Below are 19,021 nucleotides of genomic sequence, written 5' to 3'. Positions count from 1 at the left end.
TTTATGGAGCGGATGAAGCGTTTCGACTTGTCCAGTTTATTCCCCTCTGCAGACGCCTCCAGGTTTGCTGAGGTGGGTGGCATACCTGAGGTGCCGACGTCGAGTGCCCAGCGCTGGCTCACGCGTGACGTCACGCGCAGCTGTACCGGGGCGGGGCGGGGCGCAGGAACCTGGAGTCATGGAACTGTGAGTGCTGGGTCCCGGGGCTAATGAGGCGGTGTGTCGGGGGTGGCAGGGCAGGGCAGGGCAGGGGGACTGCGGGTGCTGAGGCAGCGTGGGTTTGGAAACCGCAGTTTCATACTGCGAGAGCTACCGGCGTGTGGAAGTTGGGCGGGTCATTAAACTACCAGTAGGGCCGGGAAGTTCCTGGTCTGATGAGCTGGACATAGGCCGGCTCCGGTTGTAACCTACAACATTGGATAGTTCAGCACAGAAATAGGCCCTTTAGTCCACTATGTCTGTGCTGGACATTGTGCCTCACCATCACCCCCGGCGGTCCATCCCAGACACCCACAACTCTCTGTGTTTAAAAAAGATCTGGTCCTGCACATCAAGTATGATCTTCGTTCCCCCTCACTGCGTGCCTCTGGAATTAGATATCTTTACCCTGGAAGTAGACTGTCAGTATTTCCTCTGCCTATACCTGTTAAAATTTTATATACTTCTGTCAGGACCCCCTCGGCCTCTGATGTTCCACAGAAAACAACCGAAGTTTGTCAAACCTCTCTTCATAGCTCCTTTGCTCTAATCCAGGCAACATCTTGGTGAATATTTTTAGCACCCTTTCCAAAGCCTCCATATCCTTCCTATAACGGGTGATCAGAACTGCACACAACTCCCAAGTGTGGCTTAACCACGGTTTTATATTATAGCGTGAGCTTGTGGGTATAGTTATACGGGATAATATGCAATGACCATTTAACCTACCAGCTGGTAAGTCTTTGGGAGGAAACTGGAGCACCCAGAGGAAACCCATGTGGTCACAGGGAGAATGTACAAACTCCTTACAGGCAGCAGTGGGAATTGAACCGGGGTTGCCTGTACTGTAAAGTGTTATGCTAACCACTATGCCACAGTTAACATTTGATTCCTGTCACAAAGGCATCAGCAGCAAACTAACTTAAAGTGGTGTTATTTATCAGTGAACATGAATTCAGTCTGTCTGAATCAGGCCTACTGATGTCCATCATTTGAATCACTGATATACAACATAAAAAGAAGTGGTCCCAACACCAACCCCTGCGGAACACCACTAGTCACTGGCAGCCAACTAGAAAAGGATCCTTTTATTCCCACCCACTGCCTCCTACCAATCAGCCAATGCTCTAACCATGTTAACAACTTTCCTGTAATACCATGGCTTCTTTACTTTGTAAGTAGCCTCATGTGTGGCACCTTGTCAAAGGCCTTCTGAAAGTCCAGATATACAACATCCACTGCATCCCCTTTATCTATCCTACTTGTAATCTCCTCAAAGAATTCCAGCAAGTTCCTCAGGCAGGATTTTCCCTAAAGGAAACCATGCTGACTTTGTACTATCTTTCATATCTAGGTACTTTCCAAATACCTTTACAAATGGTAGTTGTGTTTACTTCTATCACTTCCTCTGGCACCTCATTCCAGTTAACTATCACCCTCTGAACGGGGTAGAAGCCTGTTCTTCAGATCTCCTTTAAATTTATTTTCCTCTCATCTCAACTCTAGTTTCAAACTCCCCTGCCCTGTTTGTAGGGTGGGGGTGGTGGTATAAAATTCTGACCCTCTTTCTGTTTCTTATAATTTTATAAACCTCTGAGGTCACTGCTCAGCCTCCTATGTTCCAGTGTGAATGAACTCAACCTCTCCAATCTCTCCTTATAATTACAGCTCTCCATTCCAGGCACAATCCTGGTAAATCCATTGCTACCACATCCTTCCTGCAGTGTGCTGATCAGAACTCTACACGATACTTCAAATAGAGAATGATTAGCCCAACCTCCAGTGGATAAGTTCAAACTGCCGTGCAGTCCTTCCACATCCAAGGATGGTGGTTAATTAAACAGCTCATGAGAGAAGAAGCTCAAGGAACATAGCTGCCCTTCTAGTCTTTGGTGGGGAATCGGCAGCTCTGAGTAATAAAGGCATGGTTTTACGTCCACATTCACCCTGAAGTACTATGTGAATGATTCATCTTAGCTTCCTCTCAAACATCAGTTCCAAAGCCAGTTTTCAGCCAATCTGAGTCATTCCTCATGATATCAAACATTTAGAGCATTGGATGTAGCAGAGGTCATGGGACCAGATAACACCATGGATCTGCTACACTGTAACTGCACTGAAACAACTTTGTTAAATATATAACATATTTCAATGTTTTGTGTTTATCTGAGAGTATTGAAAATTTGCACATGAATTCCTGTTATTAAATGCAAGAGAAGTCCACTTACCACTAAGTCTGTTCTCCATTTATAAGGTGATGGAAGCTGTAATTGGCAGTGCTGTCTGGTGATATATGCTTATCATTATCAAAATGCCCAATTTGAGTTTTGTCAGCAACACACATTAAAGTTGCTGGTGAACGCAGCAGGCCAGGCAGCATCTCTAGGAAGAGATACAGTCGACGTTTCAGGCCGAGACCCTTCGTCAGGACTAACTGAAGGAAGAGTTAGTAAGAGATTTGAAAGTTAACTTCCATCTTCCTCTCACCCCAACCCTCCCCTCTCCACTGACACCCCCAGCCTCCCCCCTCCCCCCTCTGATCCCAGCTCGCATCTGTGCCGGGTCTTTACCATCCCCTCTGACCTTCAACTGTCGGAGGCAGAACGCTCTGTCCTCAGTAAGGGCCTCACCTTTGTCCCCCTTCGCCCACACCTCAGCGAGTTCCGTGTTCACCATGATGCAGAACTCTTCTTCCTCCGTCTCCGAGACCTGCTTCTTTGGCAAGGACTCTTCCACCGCCACCGATGACCCCTTCTCCCATCGTCAACCCTCCTCTTTTTCATGGACACCCCGCTCTGGTCTTCTGCCTGCTCTGGATCTCTTTATCGCTAACTGCCGACGGGACATCAACCGTTTCGACTTCACCGCATCTTGTTCCCATTCCAACCTCACTCCTTCGAACGCTCTGCTCTCCACTCCCTCCCCACTAATCCTAACCATACTATTAAACCCGCCGATAAGGGGTGTGCTGTTGTAGTCTGGCGTACTGACCTCTACCTTGCCGAGGCACAGCGACAACTTATGGATACCTCCTCTTATTTACCCCTCGATCGTGACCCCACTAAGGAGCACCAGGCTATTGTCTCCCACACCATCACCGACTTTATCAGCTCAGGGGATCTCCCATCCACTGCTACCAACCTTATAGTTCCCACACCTCACACTTCCCGTTTCTATCTCCTACCCAAGATCCACAAACCTGCCTGTCCTGGCAGACTTATTGTCTCAGCTTGCTCCTGCCCCACTGAACTCGTTTCTGCATACCTCGACACGGTTTTATCCCCCCTTGTTCAATCCCTTCCTACCTATGTTCGTGACACTTCTCATGCTCTTAAATTTTTCGATGATTTGAAGTTCCCTGGCCTCCAACGCTTTATTTTCACCATGGATGTCCAGTCCCTATATACTTCCATCCCCCATCAGGAAGGTCTCAAAGCTCTCCGCCTCTTTTTGGATTCCCCTCTACCACCACTCTGCTCCGTCCAGCGGAATTAGTCCTTACTCTTAATAATTTCTCCTTTGGCTCCTCCCACTTCCTCCAAATGAAAGGTGCAGCTATGGGCACCCGTATGGGTCCTTTTTTTTCTCGTATCCCCTTTTGCCTATCACCTGTCCAGCTCTTGGCTCTATCCCTCCCCCTCCTGTCTTCTCCTATCATTTTGGATCTCCCCCTCCAACTTTCAAATCCCTTACTCACTGTTCCTTCAGTTAGTCCTGACGAAGGGTCTCGGCCTGAAACGTCGACTGCACCTCTTCCTACAGATGCTGCCTGGCCTGCTGCGTTCACCAGCAACTTTTTTGTGTGTTGCTTGGGTCCTTTTTGTTGGCTTTGTGGAACAATCTATGTTCCGTGCCTATTCTGGTATCTGTCCCCCACTTTTCCTTTGCTACATCGACGACTGCATTGGCGCTGCTTCCTGCACGCATGCTGAGCTCGTTGACTTTATTAACTTTGCCTCCAACTTTCACCCTGCCCTCAAGTTTACCTAGTCCATTTCCGACACCTCCCTCCCCTTTCTAGATATTTCTGTCTCTGTCTCTGGAGACAGCTTATCCACTGATGTCTACTATAAGCCTACTGACTCTCACAGCTATCTGGACTATTCCTCTTCTCACCCTGTCTCTTTCAAAAATGCCATCCCCTTCTCACAATTCCTCCATCTCCGCCGCATCTGCTCTCAGGATGAGGCTTTTCATTGCAGGACGAGGGAGATATCCTTTTTTAAAGAAAGGGGCTTCCCTTCCTCCACCATCAACTCTGCTCTCAAACGCATCTCCCCCATTTCACATACATCTGCTCTTACTCCATCCTCCCGCCACCCCACTAGGAATAGGGTTCCCCTGGCCCTCACCTACCATCCCACCAACCTCCGGGTCCAACATATTATTCGCCGTAACTTCCGCCACCTCCAACGGGATCCCACCACTAAGCACATCTTTCCCTCCCCCCCCCCCCCCCGCTTTCCGCAGGGATCGCTCCCTACGCGACTCCCTTGTCCATTCGTCCCCCCCCCCATCCCTCCCCACTGATCTCCCTCCTGGCACTTATCCGTGTAAGCGGAACAAGTGCTACACATGCCCTTACACTTCCTCCCTTACCACCATTCAGGGCCCCAAACAGTCCTTCCAGGTGAGGCGACACTTTACCTGTGAGTCGGCTGGGGTGATATACTGCGTCTGGTGCTCCTGATGTGGCCTTCTATATACTGGCGAGACCGGACGCAGGCTGGGAGACCGCTTTGCTGAACACCTATGCTCTGTCTGCCAGAGAAAGCAGGATCTCCCAGTGGCCACACATTTTAATTCCACATCCCATTCCCATTCTGACATGTCTATCCACGGCCTCCTCTACTGTATAGATAAAGCCACACTCAGGTTGGAGGAACACCACGTTATATTCCGTCTGGGTAGCCTCCGACCTGATGGCATGAACATTGACTTCTCTGACTTTCGCTAATGCCTTACCTCCCCCTCGTACCCCATCCGTTATTTATTTTTATACACACATTCTTTCTCTCACTCTCCTTTTTCTCCCTCTGTCCCTCTGACTATACCCCTTGCCCATCCTCTGGGTTCCCCCCCCCCGTCTTTCTCCCTGGGCCTCCTGTCCCATGATCCTCTCGTATCCCCTTTGCCTATCACCTGTCCAGCTCTTGGCTCCATCCCTCCCCCTCCTGTCTTCTCCTATCATTTCAGATCTCCCCCTCCCCCTCCCACTTTCAAATCTCTTACTAGCTCTTCCTTCAGTTAGTCCTGACGAAGGGTCTCGGCCTGCAAGGTCGACTGTACCTCTTCCTGGAGATGCTGCCTGGCCTGCTGCGTTCACCAGCAACGTAGATGTGTGTTGCTTGAATTTCCAGCATCTGCAGAATTCCTGTTGTTTGAGTTTTGTCAGGATCACTTAGCCCCAGATCTCATTACACATGGACTAATCAGAATTCAACTCGGCTTATGCAGGGTAGATCATGTTTCTCAAATCTGATTGAGTGTTTTGAGGTAATCAAGGAGATTACTACAAGCAGGACAAAGCTCGCTGAATGACAAGAAGTATGGGATGTTTTCCTGACTGGAAAATTGTAATAAGTAGTGTGCTACAGGAATCAGAGCTGCAGAGCTGGGAGCTTTACTGTTTATAAAATATATAGTATAAATAAATTCCATGAGCTATGAATAGTAAGTCTTCCTTCTAAGGGTAGGGAAGTCTTAAGCCAGAGAATGTAAATAAAAGGTAAGATGGGAAAGATTTAAAAGGGACGTGAGAGGCAACTTTTTCTGTGCAGAGGGTGGTGGGTAACTGGAACTTGCAGCCAAAGGAAGTGGTAGGGTTGAGTTCAATTACAACACTCCGGACATTAGGACAAGTACATGAATTGGAAAAGTTTAGAATTTTTAGATTTGAGATTTATGGAACAAAAGCAGCAAATGGGACAATAGTATCAGTTAGGCAACTTAACATGAATGATTTGGGCTGAAGAGCCTGTTTTCCATGCCGTGTGATTCTATATAACCTATTAACTCGTGTGAATGTGATCAAGGAAATGCTGTCAACAAGATGGACAGCTTTCAATCGTTGAGCAGTTGGAAATGGAAAGCGTTGTGAAATTATTATCAACACATAAACGCAAGAGATTCTGCAGATGCTGGAAATCCAGTGTAACACACACAAACTGCTGGAGGAACTCAGCAGGTCAGGCAGCATCTATGGAAAGGAATAAACAGTTGATGCTGATGAAGGTATCAACCCAAAATTTTGAACTTTATTCCTTTCCATAGATGCTGCCTGACCTGCTGAGTTGCTCCAGCATTTTGTGTGTGGTCACTCTGTGAAATTATCATCCCCCACCTCTACTCAGTCTGTGCATTTCCATTAATATAAATCCTGTCCCTAAGAATCTTCAACATCTTCCCCACCACTCATGTAGGGTTTGCTGGCCTGTAGTTTATAGGCTTATTCCTTCTGTGTTTTTTTTTCTGAACGAAGGGACAACATTAGCTATTCCCCAGTATTCTGGTATTTTACTGTGCAAAACTCCCCTTTAGAGCCCCAGCAATCTCTTTCCTTGCTTCTTTTGGTATCCTAGGGTAGATCCTCTCAGGTCCTGGATATTTATCCACTATAATGTGCTCCAACTTTTCTAACACTTCTTCCATAATGATATAGACATAATAATCTAGAATATTGTGTACTCGAGTCTTCATTCTCCAACCTTCAATTCCTTCTCCCTCGTAAATACCAAATGAGAAATATTCATTTAGAATCTCACTCATCCTCTGGCTCTGCACATAGATTCTGGTCCCTGAGGGGACTAGTCTTTGTTAGTTATCCTTTTGGTTCTGATGTACTTGTATCGCCTGTGAATTTCCAAGCAGGGGTTGTCGGTAGCCTTGATGTGTATTAAGATGAATTCATTGCCAGGTCCTGGCCAAGTGCACTCTTGGACCTCGTGAGAAGCTAGGAAAGAAATTGCAGAGGTCCTTGCAGAAATACTTGCTTCATCTGTAGCCACAGGTAAAGTTGTGGAAGACTGGAGGATGGTTAATGTTGTATTGTTACTTAAGGACAGCAAAAACAATCCAGGGAATTACAGACTGGTGAGTCTGACATCAGTGATGGCATTCAGATCTATCATCCCCATGAAACTCATCACTAAGCTCCATACTTAGGCCTTGTTACCTCCCAGTGCAACTGGATTCTCAATTTCCTCACTTGCAGACCCCTGTCAGTATGAATTGGCAACAACATCCCCCTCACACTCAACCCTCTGCCCTGCTCACTTTACACTTATGATTGTGTGGCTAAGTACAGCTCCAATGCCGTATTTAAGTTTTCTGATGACACCACTGTTGTTAGTCGAATCGAAGGTGGTGCTGAATTGGCATATAGGAGGGAGTTGGAAAATGTGATTGAATGGTGCAAAAAAACAACCTCTCACTCAATATCAGCAAAAATAAAGAGCTGCTTATCAACGACAGGAGAAAGAAGCCAGAGGCCCTTGAGCCAGTCCTCATAAGGGGAACCGAGGTGGTGAGGTTCAGTAACTTTAAGTGCTTTGGCGTAAGCCTATCAGAGGACTTTTCCTGGGACCAGCATGTAAATGCCATCACAAAGAAGGCAAGTTGGCACCTCTACTTTCTTAGTAGTTTCTGTAGATTTGGCATGTCACCTAGAACCTTGACAAACTTCTATAGATGCGTGGTGGAGACTAACCTAACTGGTTGGATCATGGTCTGCTGTGGAAACACTATTGCCGAGGAATAGGAAAGTCTACAGCCCAGTCCATCTGACACCATTGAGTGCTGCAGTGGGAAAGCTGCATCCATCATCAAAAACCCCTATCATCCAAGCCATTCCCGCTTCTCAAACCTAACACTGGGCAGCAGTTACAGAAGCATTGGGTCCCATACTGCTGTGTTCAGGAACAGTTATTACCCTACAACCATCAGGCTAGGAAACAGCATGGATAACTCCATTCACTTCAACTCTGAACTGAATCTGCAACCTTCAGATCATTTTCAAACTCTTTACAGTTCATGTTCTCAGTATTATTTTATTTGCACATTGGTTGTTTGTTAGTCTTTGTCAGTTTATGTATAGCTTTTTTGGTAAATCCTATTGTATTTTTTTCTTCTATAAGTGTCTGCAAGACAATGAATCTCAGGGTAGTGTCTGGTAACATATATGTATTTTGATAATTTTACTTAGAACTTTCATTTTTTCTGCCTTACCAGTTAAACCGCATACATTGAAATAAATGCAGTTTAAAACTGGGTATTCTTTTCCGATTCTGATGGGAAAGTTACTGGGAGGGGATTCTGAAGAGCAAGATTTTCTAGCACTCGGATAAACATGGGCTTATTGGGGATAATTTGCATGGTGTTGTGCTTGGGAAATAAAGTCTCACAATTTGTTAGTTTTCAAAGAGGTAACCAAGAGGATAGATGAGGGTATGGAGTTGGTGTTATCTCCATGGTAGTTGGAAAGGCCTTTCACAATGGCCCACATGGTGGGCTGATCTGGAAGGTGAGATCACATGGGATATCTGGACGGCCAGCTAACTGGCTGTGCAGTTGGCTCAATGGTAGGAAGCACAGGCTGATGGTGGAAACATGTCTTTCAGACTGGAGGTCCATAACTAGTGACGTACAGCAAGCATTGGTACTAAGACCTTTGTTGTTCTTTATTTATATAGAATATTTGAATGAGAATGTGCACGGCATGGTTAGTAAGTTTGTGAATGAGAAGTGGTATTATAGACAGTGAAAAAAGTTATCAAAAATTACCTTAGGATCTTGAGCTATTGGCTAAGTGGATTGAGGATTGGCAAGTGTTGTTTATTCCAGATAAGGGCAAGGTGTTGTCTTTTGGGGAATTCAAACCAGAATAGGACATGTACAGTGATGGATTCTGTTCTTGATGATGATGGTAGATGCTTGAAATGCACATTCTCTCTGATTTCATCGGGTTTCTTTCTGATGCTCTGGTTTACTAGTACATCCCAAGTGATGTAGGTTAATTGGCTATTATAAAATGAGTGGTAAAATCTGAGGGAATTGAAGGGAATGTGGACAGAATAAAATGAGATTAGTGGGACTGCTTCGTCAAGCACCTCCACTCCATCCGCCTAAAACAGGACTTCCAGGTGGCCAAACATTTTGATTCTAATTCCCATGCCCATTCTGACATGTTGGTCCATGGCTTCCTCTTATGCCAAGATGAGGCCACCCTTCGGGTGGAGGAACACCCCAACCTGATGGCAGGAATATCAAATTCTCCTGGTTAAAAAAAAAATCCCCCCCCTTCTATTCCCCATCTGCCTATCACCTCCCCTTGAGTCCTCTCCTGCTTCTCTTTACCCTATGGTACATTCTCCTTTCCTATCCGATCCCTTCCTCTCCAGCCCTTTATCTTTCCCACTCACCTGGTTTCACCTATCACCTTCTAGTTATCCTCCTTCCCTCTCCTCTTCCTTTCCAGTTTGGAGAAGGGCCTCATCCTGAAAGGTCAACTGTTTACTCTTTTCCATAGATGCTGCCTGATCTGCTGAGTTCCTCCAGCATTTTGTGTATGTTGCTTTGGATTTCCAGCATCTGCAAGTTCTCATGTTAGTGGAAGTGGTTACTTGAAAATCAGCATGCTCTTGATGGGTCTGCATCCTGCACTGTAAAACTCTATATCTTGGGTATCTTGATCCCTCTGCTTGAAATTGAATATTTGATTTGAATGCTACTGAACATTTTAATGTAAAAGTATGCATTAGCCACGTCAGAGCAATATTCACAGCAATTCCATGAATCATAATGGGTGTGACCCTTTGTTGGACACATCACAGAGAGCGATTGTAAGTCGTGTAAAGAAGAATGGATACATTATTCTTAGCTAAACAGTGCCTTTCAAATCACCTATAAGTCTGTGACATTCTGAGCGGTTGAAACCATTCATACAAGGTAGGAATTTTACTTTGTAGAATAGGTAACTTGTGGAATGAGTATCTGCAATCGAACTAAGGTAACCAGTGTTTCTGGGAAAGGCAGGCATATGTGTATGATCCCTTTCTAAACCTAATTATACACTGTTTTCTTACCCACTGGTTTGTCCTGTTTGAAATGGTTGATGAAATTCACATGGGAATGATTGGAGAAATTTTGTACACGCAAAATGCTGGAGGAATTCAGCATGCCAGGCAGCAACTATGGAAAAGAGTGCAGTCGACGTTTCGGGCCGAGACCCTTCAGCAGGACTGGAGAAAATAAGATGAGGAGTCAGAGTTCGAAGGTGGGGGAAGGGGAGGGAGGCCATTGGAGAAAGAAAAAAGGGGGAGGAGAACCAGAAGGAGGCAATGGGCAGGCAAGGAGGTAAGGTGAGAAGGAAAAGGGGATGGAGAATAGAGAAGTTGGGGGGGGGGGGAAGCATTACTGGAAGTTTGAGAAATCAATGTTCTCCTCCAGTCGTGTTGCTCCTCCAACCTCAGTGAGGTGTCATCATGACAGTAGAGGAGGCCATGGATAGACATGTTGGAATGGGAATAACATTGATTTCTCAAACTTCCAGTAATTGCCCCCCTTCTTTATTCCCTATCCCCTTTTCTCTCTCTCACCTTAACTCCTTGCCTGCCCATTGCCTCCCTCTGGTGCTCCTTCCCTTTTTCTTTGTCCAATGGCCTTCTGTCCTCTCCTATCAGACTCCCCCTTCTCCAGCCCTGTATCTCTCTCAACAATCAACTGTCCAGCTCTTTACTTTACTCCTCTCCCCCAGTTTCACTGATCACCTTGTGTTTCTTTCTTCCCTACCCCACTTTCTAGCTCTGACTTCTCATCTTTTTTCTTCAGTCCTGCTGAGGGACCTCGGTCCGAAAACATTTTCATTGATGCTGCCTGGCTTGCTGAGTTCCTCCAGCATTTTGTGTGTGTTGCTGGGATTTCCATCATCTGCAGATTTTCTCTTGTTTGTGATTGGAGAAATTTGTTTCAAAGGTTGTTAAATTTCAGTTTGGATCTTCTCTCTCTGGTGCTTATGATGACTTTTTGGCCAGGGAGGTGGCAAAGTGGATGGGTGGTGGGATGGAGATACATTTTTACCAAAGGAGGTGTAAGGTGCTCCTTCCTTCCCTCCACTAGCCTGCAGGACACCCTTGCTTAGCTCCCCTCACCCCTGCTCCCCCAGCTGATCAGAGTCACGTGAAGCCATTGGAGCAAGTGTTGGATGGTCGTTTGAGGAGCTGGTGCATGTTACAAATCCTGGTTATGCGCCAGGCAGACAATCTCTAAAAAGTATTGATAATGGCTGAGGTCACCTGCCTTGTAAAGACACTGCCCAGATGAAAGCAATGGCAAACTACTTCTGTGGAAAAATTTGCCAAAAACATTCACGGCCACGAACTCATGGTCGTCAAGTACATGGCTACAATGATGACGTTGGTAACAGTGGCAAAGCTGAACTGTATTGATTGCTGTGGATAGAGTCAATGGCACTCATGTCAAGGACAGGGTCATGGTTGAGGCGATGGTTAAGGTGTTTCTGTCAGCAGGGACTGACTGCCTCTTTGCTGTTGAGATGTTCACTTGCATTTTCGGCTCTCAGTGGTGAAGGGCCTTGGGTGTTGTGCCTGTGTATGTGCTGCTCAGCCTGTAGAGCTTTCTGCACCTTCAGGAGTTTAGAGGAATCAGGAACTCATGAAATCCTACCAGGAATTGAAAGACACAAAATGCATATATTCCCATTGACTGGAGAATCTAGAACAAGCAATCAGTCACAAGACATAGGGTTTGTCAGTTCGCGTGGATATCCCAAGTTTCTTCAACGAGAGGGAGATGAACTTTTGGAATTCTCCACCATAGAAGATAGTGGAGACCATCCATCCACCTGAACCTATCCTTCACCCCACTGTCTGCTGAACCCCATTATGATTCCCAAGTACTTACTGTGGCTGGGAATCACGAGGCTCTCCATACACTACCAAACTTTCAGCCTTGTCGTATTTGGACCGAAGGTGGCCTTCGGTTCGTGTAACTTAATAGTGGCCATCAGTAACTGTACCTATTTACAGGTCAGATATTTTGCAACTTAAATCCTCATAACATCGTTATAATTGCTTTACTGTTCCAATTTATCTCTGTCTAGCATTACTGACCTTGGCCTCAGTAAATGAGAGATCAGTAAAAAAAAGTGCTGCTAGCTCTATTCTTACTTTCACTGGGTCTTGTTCATTTATCTGTTGGAAAGTTTAAAAAAATACACTGAACTTGAACTTACAGAGAATGGATTTTTTAATTAACTCTGAAGTAAAGTAGGTTCCAGCACCTCAACTGACTGATGTTTATGCTGGACCTCATAAGCATGGTAGATTTAGGGATGTGGAAGAAGCCAGAATTAAAAATGAGCTGAATCACAATAGTTTGGATTCAAAAAAAGGAAATGTTTATTGATCGGGTTGAAAGCAATATTTCTAATTGCAACAAATTTTATCTTGAATTATGCATTCTTAAAGTTCAAGGGAATTGTTGAATTTACAAGCATGTACTTATACTCTTTCTTTCTTGAACAGAGATGCAATCCCTTTAATATGATTTCTATGTTTGTAATATCTAATGATCTATAATGTGGCTGCACTAATGCAATGAAAAATATGCTTGGAAAAGTTTGTGCTAATTTTGAGATAGAGTCTTTCAGACTTTTCATTTCACTGGTAGTTTTATTCTTTTCTTTGTAGAATAGCACCAATGCGATTATATACTCTCTCCAAGAGACACTTTGTCCTGGTGTTCATGGCCTTCTTCATATGTTTTGGACTGATAGTTTTTATCGGGATAGCTGGTGAGTACAAAATGATGGAACTTGATATTTGGTATTATTTATTGCAAGTTTAATTAAAAACAAACATGTATAACCAGGTAGAAAGATTTTACACTTATTGCCAGTTTGTTTTTTAAAATATGCTTAGGAAGTGGGGGACATAGGTACTGCATAGTTAAACATCAATCCTCAACTGACCGGAGTGAAAAGTCTTAATTACATTGCATGGTGTGGTGGCAGCTCCTTCACTCTCTAGGGAGTATCAGTGAGTCATTGGATTTTTACAATATTCTAGCAGCTTCCATGTTTTCCTTTGGTGCCAAGCCATGAATTACCAGTTTAACTTATCGTCCACAATGAAGTTCACATGGACTATGTGTATTTTTGGTGGAATTCAGAAAGAGTGAGACAGTGTTTGGAATATTGTGTTCAGTTTGGTCAACCTGTAAGAGAAAAGAAGCATTAAGTTGGAAAGAGTGCAGAGGATGTTAACAAGGATGTTGCTGGAACTCCAAGGACAGTATTAGAGAGAGAGGTTGGGACTTTATTCAGTGGATTAGGGGGATAAGGGGTGGCCTTATAGAGGTGTATAAAATTGAGGGACATAGACAGGGTGAATGTGCAATCTTTTTCCCGGGTTAGGAAATCAAGAACCAGAGGAGATAGGTTTAAGGTGAGAGGGAAGGTATTTAATAGAAGCTCGAGTGGCAACATTTTCGGCGAGTGAGTGTTCAGTATATGGAATGAGCTGCCAGGGTAGTGATTGATCCAACATTTAAAAGGTACTTGGACAGGTACATCGATAGGAAAGATTTAGATCAGAGAGTTCCCAACCTGGGATCCACGCAGCCTTGGTTAATGGCATAAAAAAGATTGTTAACCCCGGGTTAGAGGGATATGAGCCAAATGTGGGTACAGATGTGAATCTTGGCCAGCATGGATCAGTTGAGTTAAAGGGCCTGTTTCAATGCTGTATATAGAAAAACATAGAAAATAGGTGCAGGAGTAGGCCATTCGGCCCTTCGAGCCTGCACCGCCATTTATTATGATCATGGCTGATCATCCAACTCAGAACACCGCCCCAGCCTTCCCTCCATACCCCCTGACCCCCGTAGCCACAAGGGCCATATCTAACTCCCTCTTAAATATAGCCAATGAACTGGCCTCAACTGTTTCCTGTGGCAGAGAATTCCACAGATTCACCACTCTCTGTGTGAAGAAGTTTTTCCTAATCTAGGTCCTAAAAGGCTTCCCCTCTATCCTCAAACTGTGACCCCTCGTTCTGGACTTCCCCAACATCGGGAACAATCTTCCTGCATCTAGCCTGTCCAATCCCTTTAGGATCTTATACGTTTCAATCAGATCCCCCCTCAATCTTCTAAATTCCAACAAGTACAAGCCCAGTTCATCCAGTCTTTCTTCATATGAAAGTCCTGCCATCCCAGGAATCAATCTGGTGAACCTTCTCTGTACTCCCTCTATGGCAAGGATGTCTTTCCTCAGATTAGGGGACCAAAACTGCACACAATACTCCAGGTGCGGTCTCACCAAGGCCTTGTACAACTGCAGTAGTACCTCCCTGCTCCTGTACTCAAATCCTCTCGCTATAAATGCCAGCATACCATTCGCCTTTTTCACCGCCTGCTGTACCTGCATGCCCACTTTCAATGACTGGTGTATAATGACACCCAGGTCACGTTGCACCTCCCCTTTTCCTAATCGGCCACCATTCAGATAATAATCTGTTTTCCTATTTTTGCCACCAAAGTGGATAACTTCACATTTATCCACATTAAATTGCATCTGCCATGAATTTGCCCACTCACCCAACCTATCCAAGTCACCCTGCATCCTCTTAGCATCCTCCTCACAGCTAACACTGCCACCCAGCTTCGTGTCATCCGCAAACTTGGAGATGCTGCATTTAATTCCCTCATCCAAGTCATTAATATATATTGTAAACAACTGGGGTCCCAGCACTGAGCCTTGCGGTACCCCACTAGTCACCGCCTGCCATTCTGAAAAGGTCCCGTTTATTCCCACTCTTTGCTTCCTGTCTGCTAACCAACTCTCCACCCACACCAATACCTTACCCCCAATACCGTGTGCTTTAAGTTTGCACACTAATCTCCTGTGTGGGACCTTGTCAAAAGCCTTCTGAAAATCCAAATATACCACATCCACTGGTTCTTCCCTATCCACTCTACTAGTTACATCCTCAAAAAATTCTATGAGATTCGTCAGACATGATTTTCCTTTCACAAATCCATGCTGACTTTGTCCGACCATTTCACCACTTTCCAAATGTGCTGTTATCACATCCTTGATAACTGACTCCAGCAGTTTCCCCACCACCGACGTTAGGCTAACCGGTCTATAATTCCCCGGTTTCTCTCTCCCTCCTTTTTTAAAAAGTGGAGTTACATTAGCCACCCTCCAATCCTCAGGAACTAGTCCAGAATCTAACGAGTTTTGAAAAATTATCACTAATGCATCCACTATTTCTTGGGCTACTTCCTTAAGCACCCTGGGATGCAGACCATCTGGCCCTGGGGATTTATCTGCCTTCAATCCCTTCAATTTACCTAACACCACTTCCCTACTAACATGTATTTCGTTCAGTTCCTCCATCTCACTGGACCCTCTGTCCCCTACTATTTCTGGAAGATTATTTATGTCCTCCTTAGTGAAGACAGAACCAAAGTAATTATTCAATTGGTCTGCCATGTCCTTGCTCCCCATAATCAATTCACCTGTTTCTGTCTGTAGGGGACTTACATTTGTCTTTACCAGTCTTTTCCTTTTTACATATCTATAAAAGCTTTTATATCTCTGACTCTAGAAATAATTTTAGTTATAGACTTCATTTTTAGTTACAGACTTCCTTTCAAGTTTAAACATGGAACTTCTGAACAAAAAAAGTGATATGGGACAATAGTTGACCAGGTCAAAAAAATTAGTTAACTGAAAATATAAGCAGTTAATTCTACATTAAGTGAATAAGACTGAATAGGATTGAAGACTGAAAACTGTGCCTGTTATAGGGTCATAGAGCACTGCAGCACAGAATTAGGCCCTTTTACCAATCTAGTCCATACCAAACTATTATTCTACACAGTCCCATTGACCAACACATGGATCATAGCCCTCCATATCTTTTCCATGCATGTACTTACCCAAATTACTCTTAAATGTTGAAATTGAACCCACATCCACCACTTCCATGCTCTCACCACCCTCTGAGTGAGGAAGTTTATTTATTTATTTAGGGATTCAATGTGGAACATGCCCTTCTGGCCCAACATGTCTAATCAAAGGACAATTTACAATGACCAATTAACCTACTAACCAGTAAGTCTTTGAATTGTGGGAGGAGATCCATACACTCATAGGGAGGACATATAAGCTCCTTACACTCTGCCCCAAAATTCAACTCTGAATTCTGATCTGTAATAGCATTGTGCTGATCACTATGCTACCATAGTTACCTTTCATGTTCCCCTTAAGTATTTCACCTTTCACCCTTAACCCATGGCCTCTAGTTCTAGTCTCACCCAACTTCAGTGGAAAAAGCCTGCTTGCGTTTGTCCTGTCTGTACCCTCATAATTTTGTATACTTCTATCAAATCTCTCCTCATTCTCCTACGCCCCATGGAATAAAGTCCAAATCTAATTCAACCTTTCCCTATAGCTCAGATCCCCAAGTCCCAGTAACATCCGTGTAAATATTCTCTATATTCTTTCAATCTTTTGATATCTTTCCTGTAGGTAGATGACTAAAACTGTACACAATATTCCAAATGAGGCCTCACCAATGTCTTATCAAACTTCAACATAGCCTTCAAACTCCTGTAGTGAATACCTGATTTGTGAAGGCCTATGTGCCAAAAGCTCCTTTACGACCCTATCTACCTGTGATGTCACTTTCAAGGGATTAAGGATCTGTATTTCCAGATCTGTCCGTTCTACCGCATTCCGCAACACCCTACCATTCACTGTATAGTTCCTGCCCTGGTTTGTCCTCCCAAAGTGCAAGGCCTCACATTTCTCTGCATTAAATTCCATCTGCTATTTTTCAGCCCATTTTTCCAGCTGGTCCACAGCCTGTTGCAAGCTTTCCTAGCTTTCCTCTCTATCCACTACATGCCCCACCTTGGTGTCTTCCATAAATTTGCTGATCAAGTTTACCACATTATCATCTAAAGCATTAATATAGATGACAAGCAACAACAGATCCAGCACAGATTCCTGTGGCAGTCCACCAGTCAGAGAGTGAACTATCTCCTACAGGCTTCTCCTGTTAAGTCAATGTCTAATCCAGTTTATAGCCATTTTTTTTAAAACCACATATTCATATTACATTAAAGAAAATGAGAATTATCAATGGGTATATCAGTGGCATTCCAGAGACAATATTTGAGGTAACTTTGTGAATTTCGTATTTTAAAATGTAAAGTGAAATGAACAATAAAGCATCTGAGTTCCATAACTACAGAAACACACTTAGTGATCCCATTTCAGAGCAATAAAGTTCATGATGACTTTTTGTAGTCTGGAAAACATTAATAAAGACATTGTTATGTAATCTTGAACACCAAAGGAGTCCTCAGTGCTGTTACCTGGGCAGATATGTGCAGCTGGGAAGAAACCGAGTATTAGAAATCCTGGATAAATGCATAGTAAATTTGACCACTGTCTTTGAATTGTTGGAAATTCCAAATGAGCTGCTCTGTCCCCTTGTTTGTCCAGGGTAAGACTGTGAAAGTAGAATATCTTTGTGATTATTTTTATTATTTATTCACTCATAGGATAAGCATTGAACTCAGAGACTTTCACATCCTAATTGCTTTTAACCTGCTTCTGGCATTGTTGTTAGCTAGTTTTGAGAATTTGATAAAACATTATTGAATGCACCCAGATATCTTGTAATGTGGGTAAACTTGAAATTGCTGCTCATAGGAGAACTGAAGGATTTGTGAGCAGCTGTCGAAGCATTCTTGGAGATGTGCTTTGCACATTGTTGAGGGAAATATATGCCTATGATGTCGGATGTATGCCCCAAATGACTTGCTGGATCTGGGTATACTGGACCATGCATACACTTGTCTGTGAATTTGGACAGCAACCAAATTATTCAAAATGCACCCCTGTAAGAGGCCAGGTACCTAGCTTCATGTCTCACAGGCAATCAAAAAGAATGTTTCTTAATGCTAGGCACAGAAATAAACTTGGGAGGAAAGTGCTACACTATTTTCTTCCAACTGGGAACAACAGGCACAGTTCTCATTTGCACCTAGCTTTGAATTTGGATTGAATCTGTAATGCATCTGAAATAACTCAAACTAAATGCACAGGTTGTTGTTGAGGGAGTGCTACTTGGTAGCACTGTTGACAATATCTTCAGCAAACAAGGAGCTTGAGAATGAACTGGAGTTGTGCTTTGTGCTGCTGGATTTGTTTTAAATTTGTGGCTACGACCATCCTGGGTGCCACTGTAGCACAGGGGTTAGCGCCATGCTCTTATAGCTGGGGCGTAGGAGTTCAGAGTTCCATTCTGACATCACGTGTAAAGACTTTGTACATCCCTCCCGTCAAGTGCTTGGATTTTCTCTGGCTGCTGTGGTTTCCTTCCACAAACCGGAGAAGTGCCAGTTAGAAGGTTAATTGGTCATTGTAAATTGTCTGGTGACTAGGCTACGGTTAAATTGGGCTTATTCCGTGCTGAAACTCAGTAATAAAAAAAATCCTCAAGTATTGTCATATAGATACTGGTATTGTAACTGTATAGGAAAAGCTTGACTTAGTTTTACAGTGAGTTGTTTTGAAAGATGAATAGTAGCCAGAAGGTGGTGCACCTCACATCCCATTAACATTGCCCTACCACCCTGCCACAAGATTTCATGCTGTTCATGGGGGCTTGCTTTTTTTCAAATTGCAAGAAGTACTTTCTCATTGTTTTTCCATAATTGTTTCACTCGAGCATCTTAGTCCCTAATGTATTCAATGCAGAATATGTTCAGCTATTCATCAATG

The 19,021-nt window shown here is 44.0% G+C and overlaps 1 protein-coding gene across 3 annotated transcripts in view; it reads left to right on the top strand.

The window, feature by feature from the left end:
- Window positions 1–19,021, top strand: part of tmem181 (transmembrane protein 181) — a 137,798-nt gene that overhangs the window by 12,505 nt on the left and 106,272 nt on the right. For 2 of the 3 annotated variants that reach the window (XM_072265941.1, XM_072265942.1), the window contains exon 2: window positions 12,906–13,009. In XM_072265941.1, the coding sequence (XP_072122042.1) occupies window positions 12,906–13,009 (104 nt within the window). Of the gene's footprint in view, window positions 1–103; window positions 187–12,905; window positions 13,010–19,021 lie in introns of those variants that run through there. The other variant, XM_072265944.1, reaches the window with a different exon arrangement.

Source organism: Mobula birostris, chromosome 8, assembly GCF_030028105.1.
Source record: "Mobula birostris isolate sMobBir1 chromosome 8, sMobBir1.hap1, whole genome shotgun sequence".
In the NCBI taxonomy this organism is placed as follows: domain Eukaryota; kingdom Metazoa; phylum Chordata; class Chondrichthyes; order Myliobatiformes; family Myliobatidae; genus Mobula; species Mobula birostris.
Note: the sequence above shows the minus strand (reverse complement) of the source record. Positions and strands in the feature narration are given on the sequence as shown.